This window comes from Dama dama, chromosome 14 (genome assembly GCF_033118175.1).
Source record: "Dama dama isolate Ldn47 chromosome 14, ASM3311817v1, whole genome shotgun sequence".
In the NCBI taxonomy this organism is placed as follows: Eukaryota; Metazoa; Chordata; class Mammalia; order Artiodactyla; family Cervidae; genus Dama; species Dama dama.
This window is the reverse complement of record NC_083694.1, coordinates 51,510,793-51,525,214: the sequence shown is the minus strand read 5'-3', so window position 1 is coordinate 51,525,214 and position 14,422 is coordinate 51,510,793. Positions and strand designations below refer to the sequence as shown.

Here is a 14,422-nt window from a genome sequence, read left to right as displayed (position 1 = left end):
GAGCTATGGCTTAGTGCCCACCAAATCTAGCCTGGAAGCCTGACAAACTGGGTTTCTTCCTTTCTGGTTCATCATTTCCAAGGTGATGACTTTGGCTCTGATTTTATTTCCCTGAAAGATGGGGAGAGAGACCACCCTTATGGGTATGACTGACCTGAGAAGGAGGCTTTGTTCCCTTGCATTTTCACAGGATTCCATTAAGAGAAGAGTCAGGATGAGTGCTCACAACCCACCCAGACTTGTGAACTTGGCAGCAATGAGCCTGTTGAGAGATGAGGCCTTGGCCATCTGCTCTTTGGAGTATCTGCCCATGGAGCTCTATCCACCACTATTCATGGCCGCCTTCTCTCTCAGACGCAGTGAGACCCTGATGGCCATGGTACAAGCCTGGCCCTTTGGCCGCCTGCCTCTAGGGGGTCTGATGAAGAGGCCTCACCAAGAAACCTTAGAAGCAGTGCTGGATGGACTTGATGTCCTGCTGGCCCAGGAGGTTCACTCCAGGTGAGTCTGACCCAGGTAGCCTGGCAGGGTCTTGGGTGTCCTGAAGGGACTGCTGGTGTCAGGGAGAGTGAATGACCAAAGGGTGGACCAGAGACTTCTGAAAAAAGCTCAGAAACCTTGAGCACTGCTGAGATCACATTGGGAAATGCCTTGCAAAAGTGTACTAGGAAGGATGGAAGAGAAAAGGGAGCTGGAGGAAAGTGAGCAAGACAGGAAAGAGGAAAGACAGAAGGTGATATCAGGATTGTGAAGTAAAAGCAAAGATGTGAAGTTAGAATGTTGCCTAAATTCTGAGGCTGTAGTTTCATTCACTGTGTATTTTAAAGAATCTTACCAAATCTTCTGTTTCCTCACAGGAAGAGCAAATTGCGGGTGCTGGACTTGAGAAATACTGGCCAGGACTTCTGGAACATGTGGTCTGGAGACAAGTACCATGAGTCCTCAAGTTCACTGATGGCATTAATGGCTAAGGACATGTCAGGGACAAAGCACCCTTTGGCTCCCTTGGAGGTGTATGTAGATCTTTGTCTCAAGGAAAAGACCTGGGGCAAATTTATCACCTACCTCTTCAGGTGGGTGGAGCAGCGGAAGGGGTCCATACACTTGTGCTGTAAGAAGATGAAGATTATTTCAAGGTCCAAGGAAACTATTAAGAAAGTTTTCCGAATAGTGAAGCTGGATTGTATCCAGGAGGTGGAATTGAATTTCACCCAGAAGCTGTCCACCTTGGCCAAGTTTGCTTCTCTCCTGGGCAAGATGAGCAATGTTCAGAGGCTCCTTCTCTCCCCGATTCATGGGTCTGCTGTTGAGGAACAGGACCAGCAGGCTCTTCTGCGATTTACCTCTCAGATCCTCAGGCTGCAGCACCTCCGCTATCTCCGTATGGAAGGTCCATCTTTCCTCGAAGGCCACCTGAACCAGATGCTCAGGTAGGAGATCAGCGCTGGTTGAGTAACAGTGAACAGAATAGTGAAATATCAAATGCACTGTCTCATTTGCTGCTCTACTGTGACCTGTGGTAACACATAAGCGGAGCAATCAAGGTGTGAGAAAACTGGTATAAAAGTTCTGGAAAGGGACATCAGGTTAGGAAGCTACAAATTGGGAGGCGTAGGTGTAGTGCGGGCATGTATGTGATTTCTTCTTTGGGAAGAGATATCTCTGTTCGATGACAGGTTAGTGAAGATGGCATTGACAAGGAAAAACCACATTAGACCTGAGCATTTCTAAAAAGAAACTCTGGTCACTAATCTGTGAACACAATGAACCTGTCTTAAAGTCCCAATCTATGAAGATGATCTTGGGTTGCATATAATGTAACTAAATAATATATGGGAAATGCATGATTCTGGAGATGATGGTAATGAAGCAGAGACAAAAGGAGAGTGAACAGTGATAGAAGATATGTAGATGATGTCCGGATGGGCGTTGCTGAAGATTGGCAGCCCCTGGGCATGGTGTGGGGTCTCACTGTTTCTATACGTCTTCCATGTGCCTCACCTGGCCAGAGATACAGGCATCTGGAGCCCAAGCATCGACTGAAGGGATCTGAATTAAAAGCATGTTTATCTCATCTCCCAGTACTACAATTAAGTGGTGTCCACACTTGATGGAGACTCTGTCTCAGGCCTGTCCTGAGCATATTCTAGTGCATTTCATTATCTTCATTTATATTCCTAAGGAAGTGGAGTATGTTGTACTCTGCTTGATAGATGAGGAAAAAGAGCTTTCAAGATTCTTTTAGCTTGAAAAAAAAAGATTATTTTAGCTTGATCTAGTCACACATAAAAATGGCAGGACTCAGCCTGGAATGAGACTGGGCATTCTGGGTATTGAGTTTTATCAGATGGTAATAACAAGCTTGGTTACATGCCAATCATTTACCTCTCAAGTGGAGGTCACTTATCACTCTGTTTTCCTGGAACTAATTACTTGTTTTTTTCTTTTTCCTCCAGATGCCTGAAGATCCCCTTGTACAACATCTCAATAACCAACTGCCAACTTACAGAATCAGACTTGACCCATCTGTCCCAGTGTCCAGAAATCTGTCAGCTAAGGGGCCTGAATCTGAGTGGTGTTACCCTGACCAACTTTCATCCCAAGCTCATCCAAGGTCTGCTGGAGAAAGTTGCAGACACTGTTGAAGAGCTGAACTTAAATGTGTGTGGGATCATGGACTCCCTCCTCACAGCCCTTCTGCCTGCCCTGAGCTGCTGCTCCCAGCTCAGGGTCCTCAGCATGTGTGGAAACCTCATCTCCATGGCCGTTCTGGAGAGTCTCCTGCGTCATACTCATGGGTTGTCTGCTTTGCGTCTAGAGTTTTATCCTGCCCCTCGGGAGAGTTACAGCTCTCTGGGTATTCTTCACCAGGAGAGACTTGCCCAGCTAAAAGCTGAGCTTTGGGAGATTCTTACAGACTTAGGACGTCCCAGGAAGATTTGGATTAGCCCCAGACCCTGTCCTCACTGTGGTGAGGACATGTGTGATCATCTGAATCCCAACACATGATGCTGTAATACCCTGCCAAGGGGGTTGTCTCTATCAGAAGCTTTCTTCGGGACACTTGGAAACTGAAATCGAGGACATAGGTATATTATGAAGGGAAAATACACCCATGGTTTCTGATATCAGCCCAGTGTCATTGAGAAAAGCAAATGTGATCCAGGAGGGGTGCAGGATTCTAGAGGGATATGTTGACTTGGGGAGTTTGGAACTTACTTAGAGACATGTTTATGGAGTCAAATATGAACCTAAATTTCTGGAGGATTCAGTTTGAGACACACATGTTTGAGTTATTTCTGTATACACAATTGTAGAAACGATCAGAAATAAAGAGACCTTCAGGGTAAATGAATAAATTCTGACCATGATATTATTTTGATTTCTGTGTTTACATCTCATGGATCTCTAGTTAATGATGGTGCTGAGGGGAGCACTCTGTTGCCTATGATCTGAAACTCCATTATTCCCTAGTTATATTTTTCCTTTTGCTTTCTTTTTTTTTTTTTCCTTTTGCTTTCTTTACTTAGTTCTGTGGGTTAATACAAACAACAAAGGAAACATAGTGGTCCTCAACAATACATCTCTGTCATGGGTGGGAACTGACATGCATGTTCCTATGAGAAAAATTCTAAAATCATACAGGCATGAAACATGGTTTTATTATGTTTATACTACATTTCAAAAGTATATCTTTTGAAGGCTCAGTTCAGTTCAGTCACTCAGTCGTACCCGACTCTTTGTGACCCCATGAATCGCAGCACACCAGGCCTCCCTGTCCATCACCAACTCCCGGAGTTTACTCAAACTCATATCCATCGAGTCGGTGATGCCATCCAGCCATCTCATCCTCTGTCGGCCCCTTCTCCTCCTGCCCCCAATCTCTCCCAGCATCAGGGTCTTTTCCAATGAGTCAACACTTCGCATGAGGTGGCCAAAGTATTGGAGTTTCAGCTTCAGCATCAGTCCTTCCAATGAGCACTCAGGACTGATCTCCTTTAGGATGGACTGGTTGGATCTCCTTGCAGTCCAAGGGACTCTCAAGAGTCTTCTCCAACACCACAGTTCAAAAGCATCAATTTTTTGGTGCTCAGCTTTCTTAACAGTCCAACTCTCACATCCATACATGACCACTGGAAAAACCATAGCCTTGACCAGACGGACCTTTGTTGGCAAAGTAATGTCTCTGCTTTTTAATATGCTATCTAGGTTGGTCATAACTTCCCTTCCAAGGAGTAAGCGTCTTTTAATTTCATGGCTGCAGTCACCATCTGCAGTGATTTTGGAGCCCCCCAAAATAAAGTCTGACACTGTTTTCACTGTCTCCCCATCTATTTCCCATGAGGTGATGGAACCAGATACCATGATCTTAGTTTTCTGAATGTTGAGCTTTAAGCCAACTTTTCACTCTCCTCTTTCACTTTCATCAAGAGGCTTTTTATTTCCTCTTCACTTTCTGCCATAAGGGTGGTGTCATCTGCATATCTGAGGTTACTGATATTTCTCCCGGCAATCTTGATTCCAGCTTGTGCTTCTTCCAGCCCAGCATTTCTCATGATGTACTCTGCATATAAGTTAAATAAGCAGGGTGACAATACACAGCCTTGACATACTCCTTTTCCTATTTGGAACCAGTCTCTTGTTCCATGTCCAGTTCTAACTGTTGCTTCCTGACCTGCATACGGGTTTCTCAAGAGGCAGGTCAGGTGGTCTGGTATTCCCATCTCCTTCAGAATTTTCCACCGTTTATTGTGATCCACACAGTTGAAGGCTTTGACGTAGTCAATTAAGCAGAAATAGATGTTTTTCTGGAACTCTCTTGCTTTTTCAGTGATCCAGCAGATATTGGCAATTTGATCTCTGGTTCCTCTGCCTTTTCTAAAACCAGCTTGAACATCTGGAAGTTCGCAGTTCACGTATTGCTGAAGCCTGGCTTGGAGAATTTTGAGCATTACTTTACTAGCGTGTGAGATGAGTGCAATTGTGTGGTAGTTTGAGCATTCTTTGGCATTGCCTTTCTTAGGGATTGGAATGAAAACGGACCTTTTCCAGTCCTGTGGCCACTGCTGAGTTTTCCAAATTTGCTGGCATATTGAGTGCAGCACTTTCACAGCATCATCTCTCAGAATTTGAAATAGCTCAACTGGAATTCCATCACATCCACTAGCTTTGTTCATAGTGACGCTTTCTAAGGCCCACTTGACTTCCCATTCCAGGATGTCTGGCTCTAGGTGAGTGATCACACCATTGTGATTATCTGGGTCGTGAAGATCTTTTTTGTACAGTTCTTCTGTGTATACTTGCCACCTCTTCTTAATATCTTCTGCTTCTGTTAGGTCCATACCATTTCTGTCCTTTATTGAGCCCATTTTTGCATGAAATGTTCCCTTGGTATCTCTAATTTTCTTGAGATCTCTAGTCTTTCCCATTCTGTTGTTTTCCTCTATTTCTTTGCATTGATTGCTGAGGAAGCCTTTCTTATCTGTCCTTGCTATTCTTTGGAACTCTGCATTCAAATGGGAATATCTTTCCTTTTCTCCTTTGCTTTTTGCTTCTCTTCGTTTCACAGAAATGAAGGTTAGTCATGTCAATAAAAGTTTCATTTTATTCCCGTAACACTTATTGGTCTTCCCTATTGAGGAAGATTAGTATAGCATGTTTTGACATCAGCATATCAGGTTGTATAATAAAATAGCTGTAATATACAATGTATAACTTATACTTGTCCATCTGTTTCCTCAACTCCCCACTCTCTGCTTCAATCAGCTGCAGATCCATTATAACTCATTTATTAAAATTCTCTGGATCTCCTGTTTTACTAGTCTATTATGATGCAGAAAATATTTCCTCTTGTTCCCTCTTCTCATATCTAGAGTTGCACTATCATAAATATTTTCTATATAGTTGTAGATATGATTGATGGCCTTAAGATATTTAGCTATGTTTCTGAAGCCTGGGTTTCCATTGGGTAGTGCAGGAGACACTAATTTTATACAGTAGATGGGCTATAAGATATATAGCTCATTACATTTATAAATTCATAAGTGTAACATGAGGAGATGTAACACAGTGAGGAGAGACACAAGACATAAATAATATGCAAACAAGTTAGGACAAATTAAGCAATGACTAGTAAAATAAGTTGTCATCTGGTGGGAGTAATTCATCAAGTCCACAGAGGATCTGCTGGAGAAGCCAAATTCTGCAAGAATCAGGTAGAAAAAAAAAGATAAATGCTTTGTCTTCATTTACAAAGGCATAGGTTAGCATTTGTTGCAGGTAAAAAGAAAAGTTTTGTGGAAAGCAAAGCTTATTATTAGCATGTGTAAGTACCATTGAGCTGAAGTTGGGAGCATAAATAATGCTTTCCAAACCAGTTTTTGATTTGTTTGTTTCATTTGTTTTAAAATAAGGTACAAAAGTTAGTTATTACATGGATGCATTTTTCTCCACTTTCTAGTTTTGCTTTTTAATATATGCCAAAAAGTGGCTTTTTATAAAAGTTCTCTAGGGGTGGGAGGTAGGTTCAAGAGGGAGGGAATATATGTATGTTTATGGCTGATTCATGTTGCTGTACAGAAACCAACACAACATTGTAAAGAAATTATTCTCCAAACTAAAATACAATTTTAAAAGAAAGTAAGATCATATTTTTTGCAACTAATGGAATCTTGAAACATAATATCATTTGTACAAAAGTAAAATGCATATTTTCTAAAGTAAATTAAAATTTAAAAAATTCTCTAAAATTTTCCAATTTAGAATTTTCTCCAATTTAAGGATTTATTGATGAGTAGTATTTTAATAACAATTTATTTTATTATTTTTTATTTTTCATTTATTTTTATTAGTTGGAGGCTAATTACTTTACAATATTGTAGTGGTTTTTGTCATACATTGACTTGAATTAGCCATGGATTTACATGTATCAATAGCAATTTACATCGATAAAGATGCAACAGGCATTCCACAAGACTGCAAATGATGTACCCTTCATAAGCTCTAGAAAGCTTCCTCCCCCAAAATGGTCTAAGAAAGTAAAAAGTCTTTTTTATACAAGTTGGTGAAACAAAGATTAAGATGACAAAGTTCTTTGAAAGTTGGCACAGCCCAAAGGCTGCTCGGAATCCCAGTCTATTTGACTGATTGTCAGATGTGCAACATATGTGTACCTTCCTAAAGGCAGTGACCAAAATATTAATAGTCAGGGGGAAAAAAAACCACCTAAGATCAGGTAGAACAATTACATCTCAAAGAAATAGGGAGATAAATGCAAGTTACCCCTAAAAGGACTTTTGTTTCTTTAAGGTTAGAATTCTGAAAAAAGTATTTTATCAAGTTGGCTTTTCCTAACTGTGTGTGCAAAACTATCAAATTTGGAACGTCAAAAGAACCCCATTTGGCCCACTGTTGTCATGGGGCTGCATAAAATTTGCTTTCAGACTTAAAGCTATGTCTGTCTATGATTTTCTTTGGCACAACTTCCACAGCTGATGACTACTCAGGCAGGAAAGGTTCTGAATATCCCTCAGATTCCCACATACCTGAGAATGACCGACTTGGAGTCTGGCCACTGTTGGAGTTTCTCATACTAGCCCATGAGTTTTCTTCAGATAATTCTTTTTTTGGGGGTTGATTGATTGATTCCTATTTTTGGCTGTGATGGGTCTTCATTGTTGCGTGGGCCTTCCCTAGCTGTGGTGAACAGGGGCTGCCCTTAGTGGTGGTGCTCAGGCTTCTCACTGTGGTGACTTCTCTTGTTCAGGAGCACAGGCTCTAGTAGTTGTTGCCCATGGGCTCAGTAGTTGGAACTCAAAGGCTCCAGAGTTCAGGTTCAGTAGCTGTTGCCCTGTGGCAGGCAAGATCTTCCTTGGCCAGCGATTGAACCAGTGTCCCCTGCATTGTAAGATGATTCTTAACCACTGGACCATCACAGAAATCCCAAGTTTTTAAAAAAAAATTATTGAAATATAGTTAAATCAGATTGTTGTGTTTAATTTTTACTGTAGAGCAAGGTGACTCAGTTACACACATATATATTCTTTTTCATTATGTTTATGTTTAATATGTCACTTGAGTAGAATCCAGTTTAATCCTGTTTTATGCAAAGGCCATTTATATACATGATAGAAATACAGTGAAAGTGATCTTTCTCAAATTGACCAAGACAAAGAACACCCTTCAAAGTGTCTTCACCTTGGTGGCCACAGGTGTATTAGAATTGTTCAGGCATCAAATAACGGGTGGGTGAGAGGCATGGAAAATTCTTATAGAATAAATGGTTTCCTTTTATGCATGACTTTAAATTTCAAAGAAATCTCTATATGATGTATCCCAAAGTGGAAGTCACCCCTGAATGTGGTAGAACATTAAACACCAATAAGAGCTTCTGTATTTAGTGCAGAAAAGGTGTTGGTATTTATGAAGAGAAAAACAGAATTTTATTTCTGTGCCTAAGGTGTCACTTTAATCAGAATCTGTGTGGAACTTAGCTAGGTCTGAGGAAACAGTAGTGATCTAAATATACTTGAAAAGCGTCCTTTGAAATTATGGTTTATTTAATTTCTAAGACACCTCAAAAATGGCTGGGAAAATTTGCCATCTGGAAAGTGTCCTCAGTGAGAAAAGAAAAAGAAACTTAAAGAAAACCTTTGCTGGTAGCACTTGCCTTTGGATGACAGGGTTATTTGGGACTGAGCCAGGTTTATATTTTCTCTGGCTCCAAGTTCCCAAAGAGCCCACAGTGCAGGAGTAGCAGCAGCAAGTTGTCCAATTTACCTCGCAGTTTCTCAAGCTGCAGCATCTCCAGTATCTCTATCTGGACTCTCTCTCCTTCCTTGAAGGCTGCCTGGACCAGATGCTCAGGTGAGGGTGGACCGCTGGCTAGGTAACAGTGAACACAACACCGGCATGTCAGGTACACAGTGTCCTTAGCTGCTTTCTCCCAAGCTATGGTATCACCTCACCTCTGAAGTTAAGGTAGAAGAACAAACAGGGACACCATACTAGGTTTTCCCTCATAGTCCAGTAGGTAAAGAGTCTGCAGGAGACCTAGGTTCAATCCCTGGGTCCGGAAGATCCCCTGGAGAAGGAAATGGCAACCCACTCCAGTTTTCTTGCCTGGAGAATCCCATGGACAGAGGAACCTGGCAGGCTACAGTCCGTGGGGTTGCAAGAGTCGGATACGACTTAGCAACTAAGCCACTGCCATATTAGAAAGCTAAGGATGGGGTGGCTTCGATCCAGTGAGGGTGGGCATAGGTTCTTCCTTAAGAAGGGAAATCTATGTCAGATGACTTAGGAGAACAGGTAAGTGAAGAGAGCATTAAAGAAGGGAAATCACCTCAGACCTGAGCAATTTTAAGAGAATTTCTTGGAAATTTCCTGGTTGTCCACGGTTAGGACTCTGTTCTTTCAAGGCTGAATGTCCAGGTTTAATCCCTGATGGGGGAAGTAAGATTGCCTAAACTTCACATGTGGTGCAGCCAGAGGAAAAAAGAATAAGTGAGGGAGAGAGACAGAGAAGAGCTCTGTGCTCACAAGGTTTCTGAACACAATGAACTTGTCTCAAATTATTAGTCCCTAAACTGTTGTCTTTTGCTCCAGGTAAGTTAGTTAATATTTAAGAAATGCATGATTCTAAAAGGATGGAAGTAGAGCAGAAGCCAGAGATCATACAGAACTGCAGATGGTTTGCAGGTGATGTGAAGATGGAATGCCAGGCTAAAATTAGACTGGTCATTCTGGGTACTGACGTGCAGAAGGCTGTTAGTACGACCTTGACTTTGGGCCAATCACCTATCTGACAACTTTAGCTCAGGTGCCTTCCTGGTTTCTCAGATCTAATTGCTGGTTTTCTCCCCAGATGCCTGAGGACCCCCTTGGACCACCTGGCAATAACTAAGTGCTGGCTTACAGAATCAGACCTGACCCATCTGTCCCAGTGCCCAGACCTTCTTCAGCTCAAAGGCCTGGATCTGAGCGGTGTCACCATGATCAACTTTAGTACTGAGATCCTCCACGTTCTTCCAAAGCAAGTTGCAGCCACCCTCCAGGAACTGAACTTAGAGCAGTGTGGGATCACAGAGTCCCAACTTGAGTCCATCCTGCCTGTTCTGAGCTGCTGTTCCCAGCTCAGATCCTTCAGTCTATGAGGTAATGTCCTCTCTATGGCCATCACAGAGAAGCTGCTGAGTCACACCACTTGGCTGATCAACTTAAGTGAGGAGTTTTACCCTGCCTCTCAGGAGAGTTACAGCCCTCATGGAGCCCTCCACCTGGGCTGACTGGCCCAGTTTTGGGATAAACTCATTGAGATTATGTGGGATTTAGGATTTCCAAGGGCCATCTGGCTTAGCTCCATCCCATGTCCTCACTGGGGCAATAAAACATTCTATCCTGAGGAGCACTTTCTGTTATACATCTGCATAGTTGGATACATCTGTCAAAGCTTTCTTCTGGGCACTTGGAAACTAAAATCTAGACAACAGATGCATCATGAAAGTAAAACCAATCCACGGTTTCAGACATCAGCTCAATGTGAATGGGAAATGGAAAGCTGATACAGTGGAGGTGCAGGATTGCAAGGGGAAATGTAGGCTCTGGGATGTGATGGAACTTTTGGAAATATGTGTTCATACAATCAAATATGAACCTCAATTTCTGGAGCAGGATACGGGTTTGAGACCCATATGGTAAAATTTTCCCTGGGTAGATATTTGTAAAGCAATTGTTAGGAATAGAGACCCTCACTGAAAACTGACTGCTGCCTTCCATGATCTATTACTCTCTTTTTCAGCTTATACCTCAGCAATCTCCAGTTAGTGATTTTAAAAAAAGGCACTGAGTTGTATATGATCCAAAACCTTACCATTCCTGCACATTCTTTATTCTGTCTGGAGGGTCTCTTACCTCTCTGCTTATTTCTTTTGCTGTTCATAGGTTAATAGACAAAATGGAGCATACTCAATATGGTGGTCAGCAAGTGAAGTGATAGTCACTCAGTTGTGTCTAACTCTTTGCGACCCCATGGACTATAGAGTCCATGGAATTCCCCAGGCCAGAATACTGGAGTGGGTAGCCTTTCCCTTCTCCAGGGGATCTTCCCAACCCAGGGATCGAACCCAGGTCTCCTGCAATGTATGTGGATTCTTTACCAGCTGAGCCACCAAGGAAGCCCAAGAATACTGGAGTGGGTAGCCTATCCCTTCTCCAGCAGATTTTCATTACACAGGAATCAAACCAGGGTCTCCTGCATTGCAGGTGGATTCTTTACCAGCTGAGCTATCAGGGAAGTCCAGAAAGACAAATACTAAATTCTGAAATTTGAAGCTGAGAGAGGGTTTATTTACAAGGCAATCATGAGGAAACATGAGAAGTCTGAGTCCTATCACTTCAAAGCAGGCGAGTGGGGATATTTATGGGTGCAGAGTATAAGGAGCTGGAAGGAACAGGGCAAGGTGATTAAAGGCAGGAAAAAAGGTGAGGAAATCACTGCTTTGTGCAGGTTCATCTGAGTTACATGCTTTTTTATGGAATACATGTTCAGAAGATGGTGGCATTAGTGTGATCTGTGGATGGAGTTTTTGGCTTTCTTCTGAAAAAAAAAAAAAAAATCATCTACTGTACACTTATGCAGGCCCACTTGAAAGTTCCATGGTTTTGACTGGTTTGAACTGGGGAAGCCTAAATCCATGATCTGAAAAAAAACAAAACTTGAAGAATCATTGCTATAGTGACCTGTATAGTATAGTAACCATGTCAGATGAGTTATCTAGAGAGGTGGAGGAAGAAGTCTTGTAATGTACTGTCTAAGCTAGGGAATGCTTGCAGGGTAGGCAATTTACTTGAACAATGAAAGGGAGCTTGAAGGTGAGGCAGGATACCTTTTGTTGTTGTAGTTCCGTCACTAAGTCATGTCTGACTCTTTGTGACCCCCACGGACTGCAGCACGAGAACCTCCTCTCTCCTCCACTATCTCCTGGAATTGGCTCACATTCGTGTGAGCCAATGATGATGCCATCCACCCATCCCATCCTCTACCACCCCCTTCTCCTTTTACTTTCAATCGTTCCCAGCATCATGCTCTTTTCCAGTGTGTTGGCTTTTGCGTCAGGTGGCCAAAGTTTGGAGCTTCAGCTTCAGCGACAATAGTTCCAATGAATATTCAGAATTGATTTCCTTTTGGAATGACTGGTTTGATCTCCTTGCAGTTCAAGAGACTCTTAAGAGTCTTCTCCAGCACCACAGTCTGAAATCATCAATTCTTTGGAGCTCAGCTTTATTTATGGACCAGCTCTCTCATCCGTACATGACTACTGGAAAAATCATAGTTTTGATTATATGGACCTTAGTCAGAAAAGTGGTGTCTCTGCTTTTTAATGTACTATGTTTTTCTATAGCTTTCCTTAAGGGAGCAGGTCATTAAGTTTTTTTTTGTACAGTTCTTCCATGTATTCTGTCCATCTCTCCTTGATCTCTTCAGCGTCTACTAGATCTTTACCACTTCTGTCCTTTATTGTGCCCATCTTTAGGTGAAATGTTCCCTTGATATTTCCAATTTTCCCAAAGAGATATCTAGTCTTTCCCCTTTTGTTGTTTCCCTCTATTTTTATGCACTGTTCATTGAAGAAGGCCTTCTTGTCTCTCTTTGTTGTTCTTTGGAATTCTGCATTCAGTTGGATGTATCTTTCCCTTTCTCCCTAGCCTTTCACTTCTCTTCTTTCTTCAGCTATTTGTAAAGCCCCCTCAGATAACCACTTTGCCTTCTTGCTTTTCTGTTTCTTTGGGATGGTTTGTTCACTGCCTCCTGTACAATATTATGGACCTCCGTCCATAGATCTTCAGGCAGACAGTTTACTAGATATAATCCCTTGAATCTATTCATCACTTCCACTGCATATTCATAGGGGATTTGATTTAAGTCATACCTGGCTGACCTAATGGTTTTCCCTGCTCTCTTTAGTTTAAGCTGGAATTTTGCTACGAGAAGTTGAAGATCTGAGCTTCAGTCAGCTCCAGGTTTTGTCTTTGCTGACTGTGTATAGCTTCTCTATCTTCGGCTACATAGAATGTAATCAATTTGATTTTGGTATTGACCATTTGGTGATGTCCATGTGTAAAGTCATCTCGTGTTGTTGAAAAAGGGTGTTTGCTATGACCAGTGCATTCTCTTGGTAGAATTCAGTTAAACTTTGCCCTGCTTCATTTTGTTCTCCATGGCCAAACTTTCCTGTTACTACAGGTAGCTCTTGACTTCCTACATTTGCATTCTAATCCCCAATGAAGAATAGAATATCCTTTTTTTTTTGGGTGTTAGTTCTAGGTTTTCTAGGTCTCCATAGAACTGATCAACTTCAGCTTCTTTGGCATCAATGGTAGAGGCATAGACGTGAATTACTGTGATATTGAATGGCTTGCCTTGGAAATGAACTGAGATCATCCTGTTATTTTTGAGGTTTATCCAAATATTGCATTTTGGACTCTTTTGTTGGTTATGAGGGCTACTCCATTTCTTCTATGGGATTTTTGCCCACAGTAGTAGATATAATGGTCATCTGAATTAAATTCACTCATTCCCTTCCATTTTAGTTGTCTGAGTCCTAAGATGTCTAATTTATTCTTATCATCTCCTGCTTGACCATATCCAATTTACCTTGATTCATGGACCTAACTAACATTCCAGGTTCCTATGCAGTACTGTTCTTTGCAGATTAAGATTTTATTTTAATCACCAGACATATCCACAATTGAAGGTCATTTCTGCTTTGGCTCAGACCCTTCATTCTTTCTGAGGGTATTAGTTGTTGTCCTCCTCTCTTCCCCAGTAGCAAATTTGACACCTTCTGACCTGGGGAACTCATCTTTTGATGTCATATGTTTGTCTTTTTATACAGTTCATGAGGTTCTCATGACAAGTATCCTGGGGTGGTTTGCCATTCCCTCCTCCAGTGGATCACATTTTGTCAGAACTCTTCACTGTGACCTGTGCATCTTGGGTGGCCCTGTATGGCATGACTTATAGCTTCATGAGTTATGCAAGCTCCTTTGCCATGACAAGAAGTGATCTGTGAATGAGTTGAACAGCTGCCAAGTTGAGGACAGGGTTATTTGCAACTGACCCATGTTAGCTTCTCCCCTGGCTCCAAGTTTCCAAAGAGATCACAGTGTCCACCCTCAGTGGCCCTCAGACTTGGAAATGTCTGAGTTCCCAGGGCTGGGTGCCTCACTCTCCACTCACACTCTCAGATTTAGTGTTTTTAAGCCAATTTGTTGAGCTGATCCCATCCTTCTGGGAAGTAAAGAGCTTAAAGATTAACACTGTCTCCTCTTAGCTACTCCCTTTAAATTTCTAGTCTCCCTTCAGAGAAAAAATTTTAATCTTGATCCTACCTAATAAGAAAAAAAAAAAACAAAACAAAAC

The 14,422-nt window shown here is 41.9% G+C and overlaps 1 protein-coding gene across 1 annotated transcript; it reads left to right on the top strand.

Moving 5' to 3' along the window:
* The first annotated feature begins 256 nt into the window (after positions 1-256).
* On the top strand, positions 257-10,154 carry LOC133068877 (PRAME family member 8-like). Its single transcript, XM_061159806.1, has 5 exons — positions 257-501; positions 858-1,430; positions 2,457-2,857; positions 8,844-8,865; positions 9,866-10,154. Exons 1-5 carry the CDS (start codon positions 257-259, stop codon positions 10,152-10,154), a joined length of 1,530 nt encoding a protein of 509 aa, XP_061015789.1.
* Positions 10,155-14,422: the final 4,268 nt, after the last annotated feature.